This window comes from Spodoptera frugiperda, chromosome 28, assembly GCF_023101765.2.
Source record: "Spodoptera frugiperda isolate SF20-4 chromosome 28, AGI-APGP_CSIRO_Sfru_2.0, whole genome shotgun sequence".
NCBI lineage: Eukaryota > Metazoa > Arthropoda > Insecta > Lepidoptera > Noctuidae > Spodoptera > Spodoptera frugiperda.
Window position 1 is genome coordinate 447,502 of NC_064239.1, and position 17,895 is coordinate 465,396.

General features: G+C 34.5%; 1 protein-coding gene across 2 annotated transcripts; it reads left to right on the forward strand.

Moving 5' to 3' along the window:
* Positions 1–6,624: 6,624 nt before the first annotated feature.
* LOC118281312 (uncharacterized) lies at positions 6,625–10,000 on the forward strand. 2 transcript variants are annotated; one of them, XR_007707320.1, is made up of 2 exons: positions 6,625–9,116; positions 9,404–10,000. XR_007707320.1 is itself a non-coding variant. In XM_050705718.1 (2 exons), the coding sequence occupies exons 1-2, from the start codon at positions 9,242–9,244 to the stop codon at positions 9,803–9,805; spliced, it is 411 nt and encodes a 136-aa protein (XP_050561675.1). In that variant the 5' UTR covers positions 9,197–9,241; the 3' UTR covers positions 9,806–10,000. The 2 variants fall into 2 exon arrangements, 1 of the variants encoding a protein (XP_050561675.1); XM_050705718.1 differs by lacking the exon at positions 6,625–9,116 and adding an exon at positions 9,197–9,250.
* The last annotated feature ends 7,895 nt before the right edge of the window (positions 10,001–17,895 follow it).

The window sequence follows — 17,895 nt, forward strand, 5'->3', positions numbered from 1 at the left end:
CCTTTTTGTTACACGTTGTATAAAGTCGAAGGCGCATCTGGCTGGTAGGAAGTTGGGCATCCTCTGGAGGGTGAGAGGGTATTTCACATCGGAACAGCTACTGAGCCTGTACCAAGCGCAGGTTCGGTCTTGTATGGAATACTGTTCTCACCTTTGGGACGGCTCGGCTAAATACCAGCTCGATGCGCCAGAACAAATCGAAAGGCGTGCCAAGAAGCTCATCAACGATGATGCGCTTGTGGAGGCCCGGCTTCAAAGCCTCGAACACAGGCGTAAGGTTGCAAGCCTTTCCGTTTATTACCGGATACATTTCGGAGAGTGTGCGGGGGAATTGCACAACTTGATTCCCCCTAGTCCTTTTCATCATCGAACCACAAAACAATCGGCGAGGCGTCACCGCTTCATGGTAGATATCCCACCCACTCGCACGAAGCGCTTCGCTTCAAGCTTCCCTGTGCGAACTGCTAGGGAGTGGAACTCCTTGCCGGAGTCTGTGTTTCCTGATGGGTATAACTTGGGTGTCTTCAAGGCCCGAGTGAATAGGTTGCTTTTGGGCAGACGTGCTCCACCGTAGGCCGCATCATCACTTACCATCAGGTGAGATAGCGGCCAAACGTCTACCCATCAAATGTAAAAAAAGGTTTGGTTTGTTGGACAATAAAAATCTTGGACAGATTTAGGAGATGGAACGATTTCAGAATCGTTATACAGAAAATCCCCGTCAACCGCATCAGTTTCTTTGTAAATATCATTTAAATATTTCCACTCTTCGTCGGTGAATTGACATCGCACAGGAGATGCTGAAAATCCAAGACAAACATATCTATCGAAATTGTGGGACAATCTATTACTTTGCCGTAGTAAAGTATCGAAAGTGGTACATTCGATGTGTTCATAGCAGAGAAAAGTATCGAATGTGTCACTTTCGATAAATTGCTCAGTACAAATACCAGGGTATACTATCGAATGTGGTAGATTCGATAGTACAAATTTGCTCTTTGTACTAGAACAGTATCGAATCTACCACTTTCGATAGTATATTATATTTACCATGGGTATACCTCTCCTATTCATTTTGAATTAAAAGTAAAAAAAAACACTAACGTAATCCTAACCTCAAAATACACGTGCGTCCTCACTCACATTTCGGGGAACACTGACGAAACAGGCAGTTTCGTGTCTCGCTCGCGCAACGCTGACCGCGTATATCATCGAAAACGGCAGGTTCGATGTTTTAATGTGTTCATTTTATGCAGTTACGATTCTGTTCGATTGAAAAATAGTTGTAGGTATACAATTGGAACATAATTTTTATATATAATAATAGATCTTTATCTCCACATACTATTAGTGCAATAAAATGAAAATGGCTTTTTTGTAGTTTCGATAGTTTACGTAGGGGCCGTCGATATTATAAAGTTGAAAAGTTTATTTGTTTGAACGCGCTAATCTCCAAAACTACTGGTCCGGGTCCAGGTCTACTTTGAATATTTCTTCTTGTGTTGAATTAATATTTATCGAGGAAGGTCATAGGCTATAAAACATCACGCTATGACCAATAGGAGCCAAGCAGAGCGGGTGAAACCGCGCGGAAGTAGCTAGTTATTTAATAATTTACTCACTCCATTAATTAATGTTCCGAATGAACGAATGAACTTTCCATGGCGATTAATTTTCCATTAATCGCCACGGAAAGTTCATTTAATCATACGAGAGTATTAAACAATCCTTTGCCAAAAACCATCACCACCAAAAAACGTAACACGTAAAATAAATCAACTGTACCAAATAATCACAAATAATCCGCAAAATTGCAATTAACCTCGGTGGCCGATTTAAAAAAAAATCCCATTCATCATGGCCGCGCCGTGCCATTGGAACGGAAACGAACCGATATTTTTAATGGTTCGCTAATTTCACGAAAATCACGAATCGTTGTTAATAAATGTTGGTGGAATTTCATTCGGCTGATGACCGGACCGTATCGGATTCTGTACGGTTTAACATTACCTGATGACAGCTTGTGTAAGCTCCGTAATGCACTGAAGTAAATAATATTGGGGGCTTGTTATAAAACCACTGCTACGGGGCATGAAATTATTTATTTGTGTTCATGTATTTTGTACATTTACTTCGGTGATTTTAATATTTAAATGCGTAATTAATTACATGACAACCTCATTTAACAGTGACCTCAAAATGCAGTTAGTGCAAAATCTTAGATTTGGTTCATAAAAAGTTCGTGGGCATAATCTGTATAGACAGTATTATCATCAATTTGTCAATATCTGCTGTTAGATATAATTATATTTAGACAGACTACGCTGAGATAATAAATATAACTAAGATAATAATTATAAACAAAATGAGTTTCTGATTAACAAAAGAATTTAAAAAGTGAAAAATATCAAAACTGTTTAACACAGAATAATGGACACACTGAAAGTAAATTGTATCAATGTAGCTATTAACATAAATATTGACTTTTATATAAATTGATAGAGACGTATCTACATACCTTCGGCCGTGCGTGTGTCTGTTGGTCCTAAGACCCTCGTTCCGGTGAGTGAAGGGTACCGGGCCTTACATATGCCCCTTTCAGTTCCATACCGTCTGCGGACCCTCATGCATATTCCATGAGCTCATGGCTTCGATTGGAAACTAACTTATGGTGGCTGACTATGGAAAAAGGTATTTAATTTTTAATAAGGGTCTGGCTAAAACTAAAATTAGGATATTTTTGTTTTGTTGCCAGAAAGATGTGATGGTATGTTGTGGTAGCCAGGGGGACTAGACGCCCGCTTCGACGTCCAGACACCCGCTTCTCACGCATGAGAGTGCGGGTTCGAAACCTACCAACGGCAAGTATCAATGTGACTTTTTCCGAATTATATTTACTTTCCAAGATTATTTAGACACCACTGACAAAGGGTGACGGAAAACATCGTGAGCAAACCTGGGAACTAAGAGTACGAAACAATAAGAATAAATAAAATATACAAACACACTTACCCAAGTATTAAAATAATACTAATGCGAACCCAAGTATTAAAAGGAACTAACACGTAGACACTTCTTAACATAAATATATTCATAGCAATACACAACACTAATTACAATACCGTGTAGGAAAACTATCTGCGACGAGTACCATACACGTTGTTCTCAAGTGTTCCACGTGCGTATTGGAAGCTCAGATACAATTGTATGAAGATAATTGGGGCTAATTAGAGGGAGTCTTTTTATATTTCCTTGCGTTGGGGTTATTGAAGTGCGATGGTTGTGAGTAAGGACTAATGGCTGTAAGGTCCGTTATCAATTAAATCTGGTACAATGACGGTGTACTACTAGTACGAAGATTTTCTCTAAGTGACAGCTCACAATCTGTAACACTACAACTGCAACTTCTCTCAGTGAAAATCTATAGTATCTAAGGATGTCTTTAGATTTGTTTTTCTTTTCTTCATGAATTGGTCTTGTAGTCATATTAATTTTGTTGTTACATTGTTTTCACATATGCTTACAATAGGTTAATAATTAAATAATGGTTCGGTGAGATTGTTAATTTTTTTTAAAAGAGGAACGATGGAGTTTCTTTCTTGTTCTTCTTTATTCGAAGCTAAATTATGGAACGAGCACTTAGTTTCACTGACAGACAGACAATTAATTGTGGCGTTAAAAATGCCTAATAAGGATTAATTGAAATAAATGCTTTGATTTTGACTTCAACTTTGATGTACCAAACATTTTGTAAGTATCTTTCATTTATTATTCCAGACATGACACCTTTTACCCATCATTTATTATTTACTGCTATAATATTCAAACATATCCGTACACATACCAGTCACAGGTGACCACCAAAGTTACGGTATAGAAAACTAAACCCTAACTATAAGTTTACTCGCAACGTTTCCTTAGAAAAGGTAATTAAACACGTTCGAACTTGTTACCAGTGGTGTAGACTTTTCCTTAGTTTGTAGCTGACTTCCCAACTCGTACCCACTCGGAATTACAAGCTCCGTCCCATATACGGAGATACTGGTACAAATGTACGGCAGGACAACTTATACTTACCTGTCGAATGGGTATCTTTATTTCGAGCCTTATCATCTTGTAATAACGTTGAAAATGTATTGAAGGAATTTACCAGATTGGGGTACCTTGATGTGCTGGTATTAGACGACTCCGTCGTACTGATGATAGATAATTATATTTTACCGAGTTTTTTTAAGGTCTTGAAGGCCTTGTTTTGAAGGTACTATCATCCAATAATTTCTCCCGCCTCGCACGAGGCGAGAGGGAATAGCAGACTCTTTTTGACTAAAAACGACTCCGTTCCTGCTTTGAACCGGAGCCCCGGTAAGCGTTGAATGATACGGTGTTAAATATTAGTATGTGCCTACTAAAGCCTTTTTTAAATGTGTAAGCACAACCGATTGTATGCTAGAGACCTCCTGTTTGAATTAGGAACAGATACAGTTCTCTTCGAATTACAACAATATTCTCATTATTATCATCGTGAGACATACTAAATTAACTAAAAGTCACCGTTTGATTACGTACATTAATGGAGAAAAGTTCTCTAGTTTCGAGCCTGGTGGGTAGGCTGCGCGACCACACAGGTCTACGCATGCTGCTCATGATGAATAGTCCCTCTGTGACTCGAAACTTGTAGAGCTTTTCTCCATTAATGTGCGTAAGTAAACCGTGATTTTTAGTTAATCTAACATCTCATTCACTATACATTTAAACAATATATTGCAAGAGCCAGACAATTCAATATAACATTGAATATTTGATTTCATATCAACAGACTCGACTTGCTTGGCATCCCAGTTAGTATCAATACTTCACATTGAACATCCAGAATACATGAGTGACGTGTTAAATTAATAGAATGGTTAAACAATTCATTTAATATGCAGCTGGAATTAGGAACCGACGATAAATTGGGTTTGTTCATTAATAAATTAAGCAAATCACAACGATGTAACTGATTTGTTCAATATTGTTTGTAGAAACTTTGTGGTATGTGATTATTATTAAATAACTAAGTAAATAAATAGTAAGTTAAGTAAATAGTAACAATATTCTAAATAGTTGTGAAAAGAAATAAGTTACACGCAAAAAGTAATTTGTAAATATACTAAACGTCTTATATTATAGAATGTAACGACACAGAAGTTCAAGGTTAAAAATTACAAACGCTATGAAGGCCTTAATGTAACAAAGTAAACGAATAAATTCCAAAACATCATCACATTCCTCACTACACAAAACCCGGCCCCACTTCCTTAATTCACTTCGCAATCTCAAGATTTGCGTAAAACGAACATAACTACATAAAAATTGGATCAAAAGGAAAAGTCTTCGTTCAAAATTGTTGAAGATAAGCGTTTCCTTATACATTCGTAAGTAGATAATGTTTGAAGTATGTATAGGGATTACGTACTCTGATAGGCGGGCCCGGGATTATATTAAAATCGACTTCGGAAACTGGCGCAGTGTGGCCCGAAGTGTTTTAATTTCCGTGTTGTTCCGAATCGATTCGTTTGTGAAATGTGACACCTGCCACACTGCGAACTGACTGACAGCCGACAGAGCACGGGCAGACCTTTTTTTGCGAAATTAAACTCATCGGAACGTGAGATTAGAATGCCCTACAGGAAGACAGGTAGACGGTGATGGTCGAAGGGGAAAACCATTTCTCAGTACTACTTCAAATTTACTTACTAAACATTTTTATTTTTCTAAGAAAGCGCCGTTAATTACTTTCTTAAAGAAACAACTCCAATGAAGTATACTTTTTATGTACAAAAAAATCCCCCTTCCTTCGTAAGCTAACATCTGCTCCTAAAAAGGTAAAAAAGTAGTTTTAGCATTCCTACGGACTTTGGGATCCGTAGAAAAACTAGTAGTACCTACATTACGAGGCTTCTCACATCGGCAAAGTTGAAAATTGAATAACCGTGGATAGGTATTTCGTGGAAATTCATGGATAGTAAAACAATGTAAGCTTCCACACAGATACATGAAGGTGAGTCCATCGCGGATATTAAATATGAATAATAGTTGGATTATTTGCACGCAGATATTAACGAGTCATTTGACGTTCAGTAAAATATTTGAGCCGTCCCCGGCGACTTGTTTAACGACCGCCAATTCATACATCGTCCGAATGAACGAATCACGTCCGATCCCATTCGAGAACGAATGAATGTATGATTTATTCCCGTTGTTTATGTAACAGTTCGAGCGTGCTGATTGTAATCGCTAGAGAGATTCGTTTTTGTTATTTTTCTATTATTTATTGGGTTTATGTAGTTGTTTTCTTTTGTGAATCTTGGAAGCGTAATAAAGTAGAGGGTTAAGGGCAACGTTATCTTAGGACGTTCCGTTCCGTAGGTATTATGTTTTGTCGTTTTTATTGTAACTGTTTCGTACCTAGTTTTATATGAGTGTTTGGGGGAATTATACTCGCTATACATAGAGATTATTCTGACTACAATTTGATTATCTCCGCCATTGTTTTTGCCGGATAAGATAGTCAGGACTATAAACAAGACTTAAGTACACACAATGTATCAACTATGAATAATGTTGTGATAGCCAAACGGTGAAATACCTGGTCAAATAAAAATTATACCTAAGACCAAAGAAAAATATATTTCATTTTCGAAGTTCATTCCCGTTGCAGATAATGAATATGTACAATTAAGGTTTTTAGATTCTTTTAATTTTTTAGGAACCAGTTTAGACAAACTAGCTAAAACAATGCAGATAGAAGATTTTGTTAATCTTAGATCTCATTTTTCTGATAATAAACATTTTAGTTTGCTAACTCGAAAAGGTGTTTATCCATACGATTATATGACCAATTGGAAATGTTACGAGCAACAGGCGCTGCCGCTAAAGTGTTACTTTCATAATTCTTTGACAAACGAAGACGTCAGCGATGACGATTATAATCATGCTAAGACTGTATGGAATTGTTTCAATATAAATAATTTAGGAGAATACACTGATCTGTACTTGAAAACAGATGTACTTTTATTAACAGATATATTTCAAAATTTTAGAAAAACTTGTAAACAATATTATAAACTGGATCCTGCATTTTATATAACAACTCCTAGTCTATCTTTTGATGCAATGTTACTTAAAACAGGTGTTCAATTAGAACTGTTGACAGATTTAGCGATTATTAAAATGATTCAGGATGGTATTAGAGGAGGTCTGTGTGTGTGCTCGCATCGGTATGCAAAGGCTAATCATAAATATATGCCTCAGTATAATGCTGTAAAACCAGATTGTTTCATAACGTATTTAGATTGTAATAATTTATATGGTTATAGTATGTGCCAGTATTTGCCATATTCTAGTTTTAGATTTCTTAATGATAACGAATTAAATCATTTACTCATTCAAAATATTGATGATGATGCTGACTGGGGCTATATTTTAGAAGTTGATCTTTTATATCCCGATCATTTACATAACTACCATAATGACCTGCCTTTTTGTCCTGAAAAATGCATTCCTCCAGGTGGTAAAACAAAAAAACTTATCGCAAATTTATACAATAAGTACAATTATGTAATACACTACGTTCATTTAAAAAAGTGTTTGGAGCATGGATTAATATTACGAAAGATTCATAGAGTTATTACTTTCAAACAAAGCCCCTATTTAAAACAGTACATAGAATTAAACACTCAATTACGACAGAAAGCAAAAAGTACATTCGAGCAAGACTTTTTTAAATTATTAAACAACAGTGTCTTTGGTAAAACGTTGGAAAATACTGAAAAGAGAGTCACTGTACATTTAGTTAATCAATGGAGTGACAAAACAAATAAAACCAACAAAACAACATCCGCTGAGAGGCTTATAGCTAATCCTTATTTTCATAGTTCAACTATATTGACTGAAAATTTAGTTGCTATACAAATGAAGCCAGATCAAATAATCTTAGACAAACCTATCTACATAGGATTCACAGTTTTAGATCTTTCTAAGTCCCATATGTATAACTTTCATTACAATGTTATTAAACCATTTTATAATGATCGAGTACGCTTATGTTATACAGATACCGATTCTTTTGTGTATGAAATATATACTAACGATTTTTATTGTGATCTGAAGCACAATTTCTTGGAATACTTTGATAGCAGTAACTATAATAATGAGAACGAATTTGCCATACCTCTAATCAATAAAAAAATTCCTGGTCTTTTTAAGGATGAAATGGGTGGAAAATATATTTCTGAGTTTGTGGGATTAAGGTCAAAGCTCTATTCTTTAAAATGTTCAAATACAGTTATTAAAAAAGCAAAGGGAATTAAATCATACGTGCTCCGAGACTTAGATATCACAGACTATGAACGCATTTTATTAAATGGTGGAGTTATTCGAAGAAAAAATATTATGTTTAAATCATTGAAACATGAAATTTTTACACAAAGTGTCAATAAAATTACATTATCCAGTAACGATGATAAACGTATTATTTTGAAAGACAAAATAGCAACAAAAGCCTGGGGGCACTCATATACCTATAAAATGTAAACAATAGTGAATACGTCATATCTTGGAATTATTATATCACTGATCCTTTCTTTAATGTATTAATAAATTATAGAGTGGTTCTGTATAAAACCAATTTTAGTTAAGTTAATAATTGTATTAGTGTTAATTAGCGTAATGTTATTTAGGTGTAGTTTATAAAAATAAATTAAGATTTTTAATATTGTAATAAATGTGTGCATTCATTATATATTTTTTGTTTTATTTTTTTACCATATAGAAAGCCTTTATTACTAAAAAGAAAAAAGTGGATGTGACGAACCATTTAGCTACAGAACCCTAAAAAATTATGTGTAATACGAAACGGTATGACGTCACGTTAGCCACAGTACCGAGCAAAAATGCATGGTATACATTTTTAGGTGTTGCAATGGTAGCTGTAGTACTGCTCGTTGATTATTAAATTATTCTCATTTGTCTGCTAGATCGTACACGATCAATATCAACAATTTTGTTATTTAATAAATATTATTCAGTGTAGATACTCGTACTACGTGTTACATCACATTCTAAACATGACTTCGGTAAGTAAATTATATTAATAAAAACATTAAACGTATTGTATTTTACGTATCGCAGTAATTTAACGATCACTGTATCGAATTGTAATGTGCTGAGTGTTGTGGATTCGATCCCACATGGAACAATCATGTTAAAGGTGTTAAATTATTATTTATCTGATTCAGAGTGTTATTTGTATTCGCGAATTGAATATTAATCTGTAATTTTTTTGTGACATAGGATTATTTATTTATCAAGTACAGTTGTTTGTAATACCTCTATTTAATGATCTATTTACTGTTTGTTTCAGATAGCGGGATCAGATGTTATGTTCAGTCAATACGCACAGGATCCGTATGAAGAATTTAATGAGATGATCCGATGCGAACGCGCTCCGTTGCGAACGCGCCTGGGTTGCAGCCAGGCTCCGAAAGAAAAGAAGAATACGTCTCGACGCAAGGACAAATCTAAACACCATAATTCGACTCAATCTTTCGTCATGAGTAGACATCATCGGCGAGGCAGTAAACTAATAAAAATTTCAGTGATCGAGTTGTGCAATGATTCTCCGGACAGTGATAGTGACAGTAATAGTGATAACGTTATTATCCAAGCGCAATACGTAGTTAAAGACGCGGTTGACTTTATTATGGACGAAACGGAGTCGTTAGTTAAGAAAATATCGAAATCATTAATTGATAGTGACTTTTAAAAACCCTGTGTAAATATTCAAATTTTTATTGTTTATTGTAATAATTTAATTGGAATAAATATTCGGTTAAGTTAGTTTTAATCTTCTTAAACTTAGTATTTTTATGTTAATGTAGTATTTTCATGTTAATGGTATTCGTACAGGTACAGGTATTATATAAATTGTAAAAATAAAAAGCATGTTTTCTGTATAAAAGTTGTTTTATTTTTTAAGAAAACCTTATACACACATAGTTAACTTACTAACTAATAAATTTACCAATTTAAAAACTTTTTTATACATAACACATTTCTAAGAGCACAATGTTTTACATGATGATTACAATTAAAAATAGTTTTTCTATCACAGTACTTTTTAGCTAACACAGATAGTTTAGGACAATTGTCTTCATGAAGTTCTATTACATTACAGTTCGCACACATGTCTTTTATCCACTTCACTTTCTCTGAACCTTTTACGTAGATATTCATATTTTCTAGATATGGTACAATCATGCGTTGGAATTCTTTATAATCAATATAGCCTTCGCTCCAATGTAGACCCATATTTTTTTCCAACCACTCGACTTGTCGCTTTTCATCCCTTGTTAAGTAAGTGAACTGGTACGGTGGCTTAATTAAAAACGTCTGTGTATATTCACGTGTGGCAAAAGCTAACTCCTTTATTATAAAATTATTGTAGAGATCTTTAAATCCTTGTACATCTAATATGATGGTATTGGGGTTCATGATATTTTCCTAACAATATTACTCAAAGGCTTATACTCAATTATACAATCGTTTAATATAAGACAGTAAGCAGAGGTTTGATCTGGTATGTCTAATTCACTCTCGATTTCCACTCTCACATCCACCACAGGACCTGTTTTTAGATTATCTGCTTGTCTCGAACAGTCAACTACAAATAGCGGCGCTAGGTCCTTAAATTGTTTCTCACTTAGTAAGGGTTCCGAGCGCCTGCCATAATAAGACTGTTGAAATCGAGTGTATTGCTCGTATATTAATGCAATTTTGTTATTTGAAAAACTAGCGTTTAGATTTTCATACGGAAAGTAAGTTGAATTGAGATACACTCTAACGTCACGAATATAACAGTGATCGAACTGGGACATGTCAGAACCTGCATTGTTTTTTCTATTTGTTTGTAAACCAATAATTACGTATCTTGGTTTCTCTATTTGCGATGAAGTTTTAATAGACCAGGTATGTTTTGTAGTTTTAGGTAAAGCTGGATATTCGTACAGATCCCAATTTCTGAATATCATCTGAAGTGGACGATCTTTTTCTAACAGTTTTAATAAATTTATCTTTTCTTTGTCAGATACTTTAACGTGTGGTACGCGCCATATAATTTTATTGATTTGAACGTCATCTACAATCTCCCCGGTGCTGAGTTTTACTGCATTTAGGTTTGTGTTACTTCGCAGCAATATTAGTTCGTGCTTACTGTTTATCACCACTTTCTTAAAATCTTCAGCAAAACCCATGATATTACAAAGAGGTATGGATGCGGAAAAGTTACCTCCATTAACATTTTTTGTACCATCAATGTTCCAGCCCCAAGCATTTGATATCTTTGATTCACTCTCATTCATCGAAATTAATGACTTCATGGTGGTAGTAACGCCAGCATTTTTTATTTTATCAATCTCGACGCCATTCAACTCGTACCTTATATCTTGGAACAAGTAAAGGAGAGCGTTATTCGTAAAATGAACGCTAGAAGCCTTGTCTTTTGAGTCCTTTTTGCTAACAATTACAGTTCCTTCCAAATACAGAGTGCTAGCTGATGGTAGTACATACAGATCCTGTTGGTTTATGGGAATGCGAATTTCATCGTTTCTATTAAAACTTGTCACGTAGGGCTTGTAGGAGTGAAATTCGATACCTTCAACTGTGTTGTCGTAAGTCGGAGCGGATAAAACGTCTAGAATATTCATTTTAACAAACCGATGGCTTTCAGGAATGCCTTATTATTATTGGTTAATTTAATTTTTTTATTAGAGCGAGCTCTTATTTTCTTGGTTGCCAAATTTGCACTGATATTTTGGACCTGGGGCTGCTCATATTTATTGAAGTCAATCATTTTTTCGTCTAAGATGTAAATATACCTGCACTTCTTCACCACGTAAATTTATTAGGCGATTGTTAATATCCAACAGTCTGATATGTATACAGCTTATGTTGTTTTGATTGATTGGGAAGTATATTGCGTTCTTCGGGATTTCTATAATCCTATATCCAGGAGGTACATTAAGTGCAAATTCGTGGATAATGTGACTCGGTTCTCCGTTTATGTACGATCCGCTTATAATATCACATTCTATTCTGACCACGGTCGTAGGTAAAATGTTCACGGGAAACTGTGACACATGCCATTTATTACCTTTTAATACCTGCTTATCAAACCCCAGCAAACGTCTAAAGGTGTTTTCTTTTTCAAAATTAACATCTTTAGAACAGTATAAAGTAGTTTTTAAAGTATTGTTATTGCAATCTAGTTTAATTGATGTACCTTTTATCTCAGATTTTAAATAATCACTGATATCTTGCAATTCATACGTTCCCTCCGGTATTTCAATGATTTCCGAGCCATAGTAAAACTTGTTATTCGTTTCATCAATGTTTGGAATGGAATTAAATGTTGAGAAATGCAATAATGCACACTCATATTGTCCATTTAGTTGTAACGTATTAGGGTAGTACGTGGTTAAGGTAGACGAGTTTCCGGTTATCGATAAAGTGAGTGACATCTTGCAAATGATTGAAATGAAAGAAACACGTTAATTTTATACATCTTTATTCCAAAATTTCCACAGATACTCTAAACATAGATGACCACAATTTACTGTGTTAAAGTTTTGATATCTTGTGTAGTTGTAATAAACGCGACAATTCTTAAAATATCGCATTAATTCTATTGGAGGTTTCAAGTCTCCGTAACTATCAAAGTATTCACAATAGTCAGATACTTTAACATAAGCCACCCAATGCGTTCCTTCATTTTTAGAATCGTCCAAGTTAACAATACCACATTCAATCTGTTTTGGCTTTCTCGGTAATTGATCCTTCATGTATACTCCTCGAAAGTGTGGGATGTCTCGTGCATGTTCTTGGATGTCGATATTAGTCAGAGGACGATTAGGTAGCTTCTTTATCAGTTTTTTGGATGATCTATGAATAATCCTTTACCATTTTTATGCGGTTTAATGTATAAACCTTTACCCAATGCTAAAGCCTCCATAGTCTTATTATGACGTTCTGTTTCTCGTAAATTTTGTTGAGCTGCTTTATAATCATTAACGGTTTTTGCAATACCCGCTGCACCGCCAGCCAAAGTCCCTAAAGCTGATAAGCCAGCAAAAATTGGAATCAAAGGTAAAATACCTCCAGTCTTTGGTATGGGTATGACACGCGGTACCCGAATTTTCTGAATTTTTGGAAATATCTTTTTCGCTGCTAAGTAAGCAGCGGTAATTAAAGCTTTACTGTCTTTGTGTTTAATTTTCTTAAGTTTTGATTTTATTTTTGATACAAAGTGTTTAAACGTTTTAACTCCGGCACCAGACTTTAGTTTGGCTTTCATCACTTTGCTTACTAGCCATGAACTAAGTTTTTCTCCTTTCCCAGCATCTTTTGATTTAAGTCTTTGTTTTGCCATATTCATTAGTTGCAAATCAGCTTTGTGACGATGTGATAAGTCTGTATGGTTAGCGTATGCAATGTCGTGGTGCATACAAGCTTCATCCAACTTATTGATACCTCGATCACCGCGTAATAAACGTTTCTGGAGTTTTGTTCCTGGTCCGCAATAATTATAGCCGGGCAAATGAAGCTCGAACGGTAGATTTTCTATTATATTATTAACTAGTCCACCACCTTGCATTGTACAAAGCGCAATGGAAAAATATTCCAAAATAATTGATTATATACTTAATAACTCAATCCACTAATGCAGCTTTGTCAATCCAACTATTTTCATTGTTGTTAAGACCCAACCATTTCACGTAAAGTTTTTTTCCTTTCTTTCTTAAAACTTTCTCTATCAAATAAACACCAGGGTAGTTTGATTTTTGAAGTTCTTGTTCATAAAAGGTTCCTAATATAGCTTGTTTTCGTTGGTCTTGTATATGGTATGTCACTGGTATTGTATTATTAATCTTTTTTACAGTAAACAGTTCTGTTGACCAATTAGGAGTATAACCTTTTTCAAAATTGTGTTTGTATTTGCTGATACGAACATAATCACCAATTTTAAACTTAGGTTTATACGGAATAGATACATGTTTATTTGCTTTCAAAATATTTTCTTTTATTATCTGCTCATTAGACTTGCTTACATCGATGGGTTTTAATTTAATAGTTCGATGTTTTGTGTTGTTATATGATTCCAGCGTTACTTCTAATGGTTTACCTAGCCACTTATAGTTTCCATGAAGGCTAAAATATTTATACAATTTATTTTTTATGGTTTTAATTAGTCTCTCAACGATTGATGCCTTTTTGGTAGAAAACGATGAGTAATGGTTAATTTTGTATGTTTTCATAAGCGCTTGAAATGCGTTATTATAAAACTCTGTCCCCATGTCAGTTTGTAAATTATCAGGTTTTCGATGACTGTCAAGTAATATTCGTTCAAAAGCATGAGTGACATCAAGTTTATTTTTTGATTTTAGCGGCCGCGTCCACGCGTATTTTGAGAAGCAATCGATCACTATTAAAATATAATTATAGCCTTTATTATATTTCCTTAGGTTTTGCATATCCATCAGATCAGCTTGCCACAAGTCGTCGATACCTTTTAGAACAACAGAACGTCGAAGAAAATTTCTTCGTGCAGTTTTATGTATTTCATTTACTATTTGTTGTTTTGACATAATTTACAGTTTTTTAAGCAATTTATCAATATCTGCTTTAGTGTAAAACTTATCTTCCAAATGATTCAAAGCCTCAGGTATCTTTGTTTTTAAAGTAGTTTGAACTGTCTTTTGTGCATCTAACGTGAGCTGAGAACGTAAAGCACCAATTAGTTTATTTAATTCATGTATCGTATTAGCACTTAATCGATCTACGTAATCCTTGTTCACCGCATCGTCTCCATCTACGGGAGATCGGACTCCCCTCAGTCTAGAAGCTTTTAAATCAAAATCCCCGCTTTCTGATTTTAACAATGCGTTATCGTTAAATTCAAATAAATCGGATATGCGCAATCTCTTGTGAATAAAATGACCGAATTTGTCTACGTTCATCTTTAAGATGTATTGTTTTGAAAGGTTGACAGTAAAATGAAACACAGATAGATGTTTTATGTATTTATTATATTACTTTCACGCAATTCCTCTATTATAGATATAATTTCGTTATTTACCCCTGTGTTACCAGCATCTTGAGATGCAATTAACAATTTTAACCTTTCTACTAATTCATTAGGATCATCCCAATATATAAAATCAACATTCTTCTTCCACATTTTTGTTAAGGGTAGTCCTTTTCCTTTGGTTTGTAAAAAAAGCGGCTTAATAATTTGTAAATATTTTAAACCTTTATTACTTTTTATCGGTTTGTTTGGATCATAATCTCGACGATGTGCATTAGTATCAAGTAGCATTAATTTATAATGTTGCATATCTTTCTCTGTAACCAAACTCGAATCAACATTCTTTTTCAGTAGCAACTGTTTCAATCCAGGCGTAGTTCGGTACTTGCGATCTGCCACTATGATATATTCGTCATTGACAATTATGCGAGCAGAACCCAACATCAACTTTCCATTATCATATCTGACACCAAAAGGAATGTCTGCTAACGCTTCAGGAGAAACTGACCAGGAAGTTGTGTTACAATCTTGTTTCTTTTCGCCTAATGATTTATAAGAAGAGTCACTGTCGGAGTCAGAGTCATAATCGTCTGTATCATTGCTTTCTTTGTCACTGAGAACTTCTTTCTGCAAAGTTTTATCCATAAATGGAACTTCAATTTCTTCATCTTTAATATTTTGTGGAGCGGATTGTTTGCTGACATTGGCAATTAAGTTTAATGGTTCTGTTACAGGCTTGAAGACGGATTCCAGCGCTTCTTTGTTATTTATTTCAATATCCTTCATTTTTCGCACTTTTTTCTTCACGGCTTCTGTCGCTTCAACGATTTGTCTTTTCAAAGATTTTTCCATATTGATGAAATAGATAGTGCTTGATTAAGTGTTCTTAGTAGAATAATTAAGAAAGGTAGGGTATCGGATTTAAATAACATTGATTTAATCAAAAACTACGAAAGTGTCAAACTTATTTCTATAACAACCTTTATTTTTAGAGCAATCTTTATTAATCACGACAAAACTGAAGGGTTCGTTCCATATTTTTGAACACATTTCACGAAATTGAACCCATGACATATCAGTGTTGACATGTTCTTCGTATATGTGCTTCAAATTAATTTCATCTTGTTTAAAAAGTATGATTAAGTTCGCGTTGTCTCTTATTAGTTGTTTAGGAATTTTACTATAAGTTTGATTTAAATAAAAACAATCGATATACTTGTGTCTTCCCATTGCAAAGTAATCACGCATATTGTTTTGATTTTCACAAGCAACATCATCAAATATAATCACAGAGTCGGGTTTTGCGTCCTGAACTCTTAGAATTTCTTCATTTTCCTGATATTTCTGAAACGTAATACCTGATACTCGTTGCAACACTTTTTCTAAAAATATGTACTTGGGTTGGTACAGGGTTTTTGAATAAATATAAACATTTCGAAATCTTAAACCATTTTCATGTAAAAGAAGACTAATGAGTAAATTTGTTTTTCCACAATTTGACGGTCCGCAAATTATACAACGTACTGAATTAGGTAATAATTCGCTGTGACGGAAATCAGTTTTACAAAACTCATCACATATTATGTTGACATTCAACGATTGTGGTTGCTTTACAAATTTCATGTTTATTGCTTGGAACAGTTTAAGTAATAATGCAACAAATATTATTTTAGATTAATATTTATAAACCGTACCACTACCACTATCTATTTTGCATTACTAACATTAACAAGTCGACCATTCACGATTGGGCATTCTGGACCACTTGAGCGAAGGCGTTCGCCGAGCGAAAAGTGGTCCAGAATGCCCAATCATATACTACTCCAAACACACTGTACATGCCAGCAATATCCCAACGTCCCCTGTATAACATTTCATTCTGATTCAATCTAAGTATCTACATAAAACAATGAACGGATTCCTCGAAGCTCCCTGGAGAGTAGTTGTCGAATATCTCGAGTACAATAACCTCACTTTGGTAGCCAGTAACTCCTCAAATTCAGCTTCGTAAAGGAATATAGAAGATCCTTGTACCAATTAACGGCCAAGTTGGAAGTGGCTTCTATAAAGTCATTGGTTTCGTCATCGATCAGGCCTTTGGGTGAAACTTCAAAGGGATTAAAACGTCTCTTGAAACGTTTAGAAAATAATAATTTGATTGTATGTGGGATTAACGAACTACGTGAGTGCTCTGAATTCTAATGGAGTAGAAGAAAATGTTGCATTACTTTGTAGAACTTAGTTAAGTATGTAATGCAAAAATGGTTTATGAAATTCTAATATGTGGAAAGTGCGGTGACTCAGCGTTTTCTAGAAAGTGCAAAGATGAATTATTGTTGTTAAAATTCTTAGCCACTTAAGTAAGACATAATAAATACTTAATATTTTAAATAATTTACCATACATTTACTTAGTCACTTGGTAAGATCATTTACCGCCATACTCAGAGTCATTTAACGGTTACTTAACCCAGTCGTTTGCAATGATTTTTGGAACAAAATCGTTACTAAGGAATAGTTTAAGTAATCATTAAATGTCTCTGAGTGCGACGGTTAGACGTACTGAAATAGATTACACATACTTAGTAAGTTAGTATTTAGCTCTTCTATATAACTAAGTGTAACAAAACATTATGAGGTCATTGCTCCTGCCTTTCAATACCTCGTTTCCAGTCCATAAGCATTGTAATCTCGAAATCTTATCTGTTTCGACGCGTGCGACCGTAAACCGCTACACTATATTCTTTCTTTGCTATATAATATCTAATAAACACT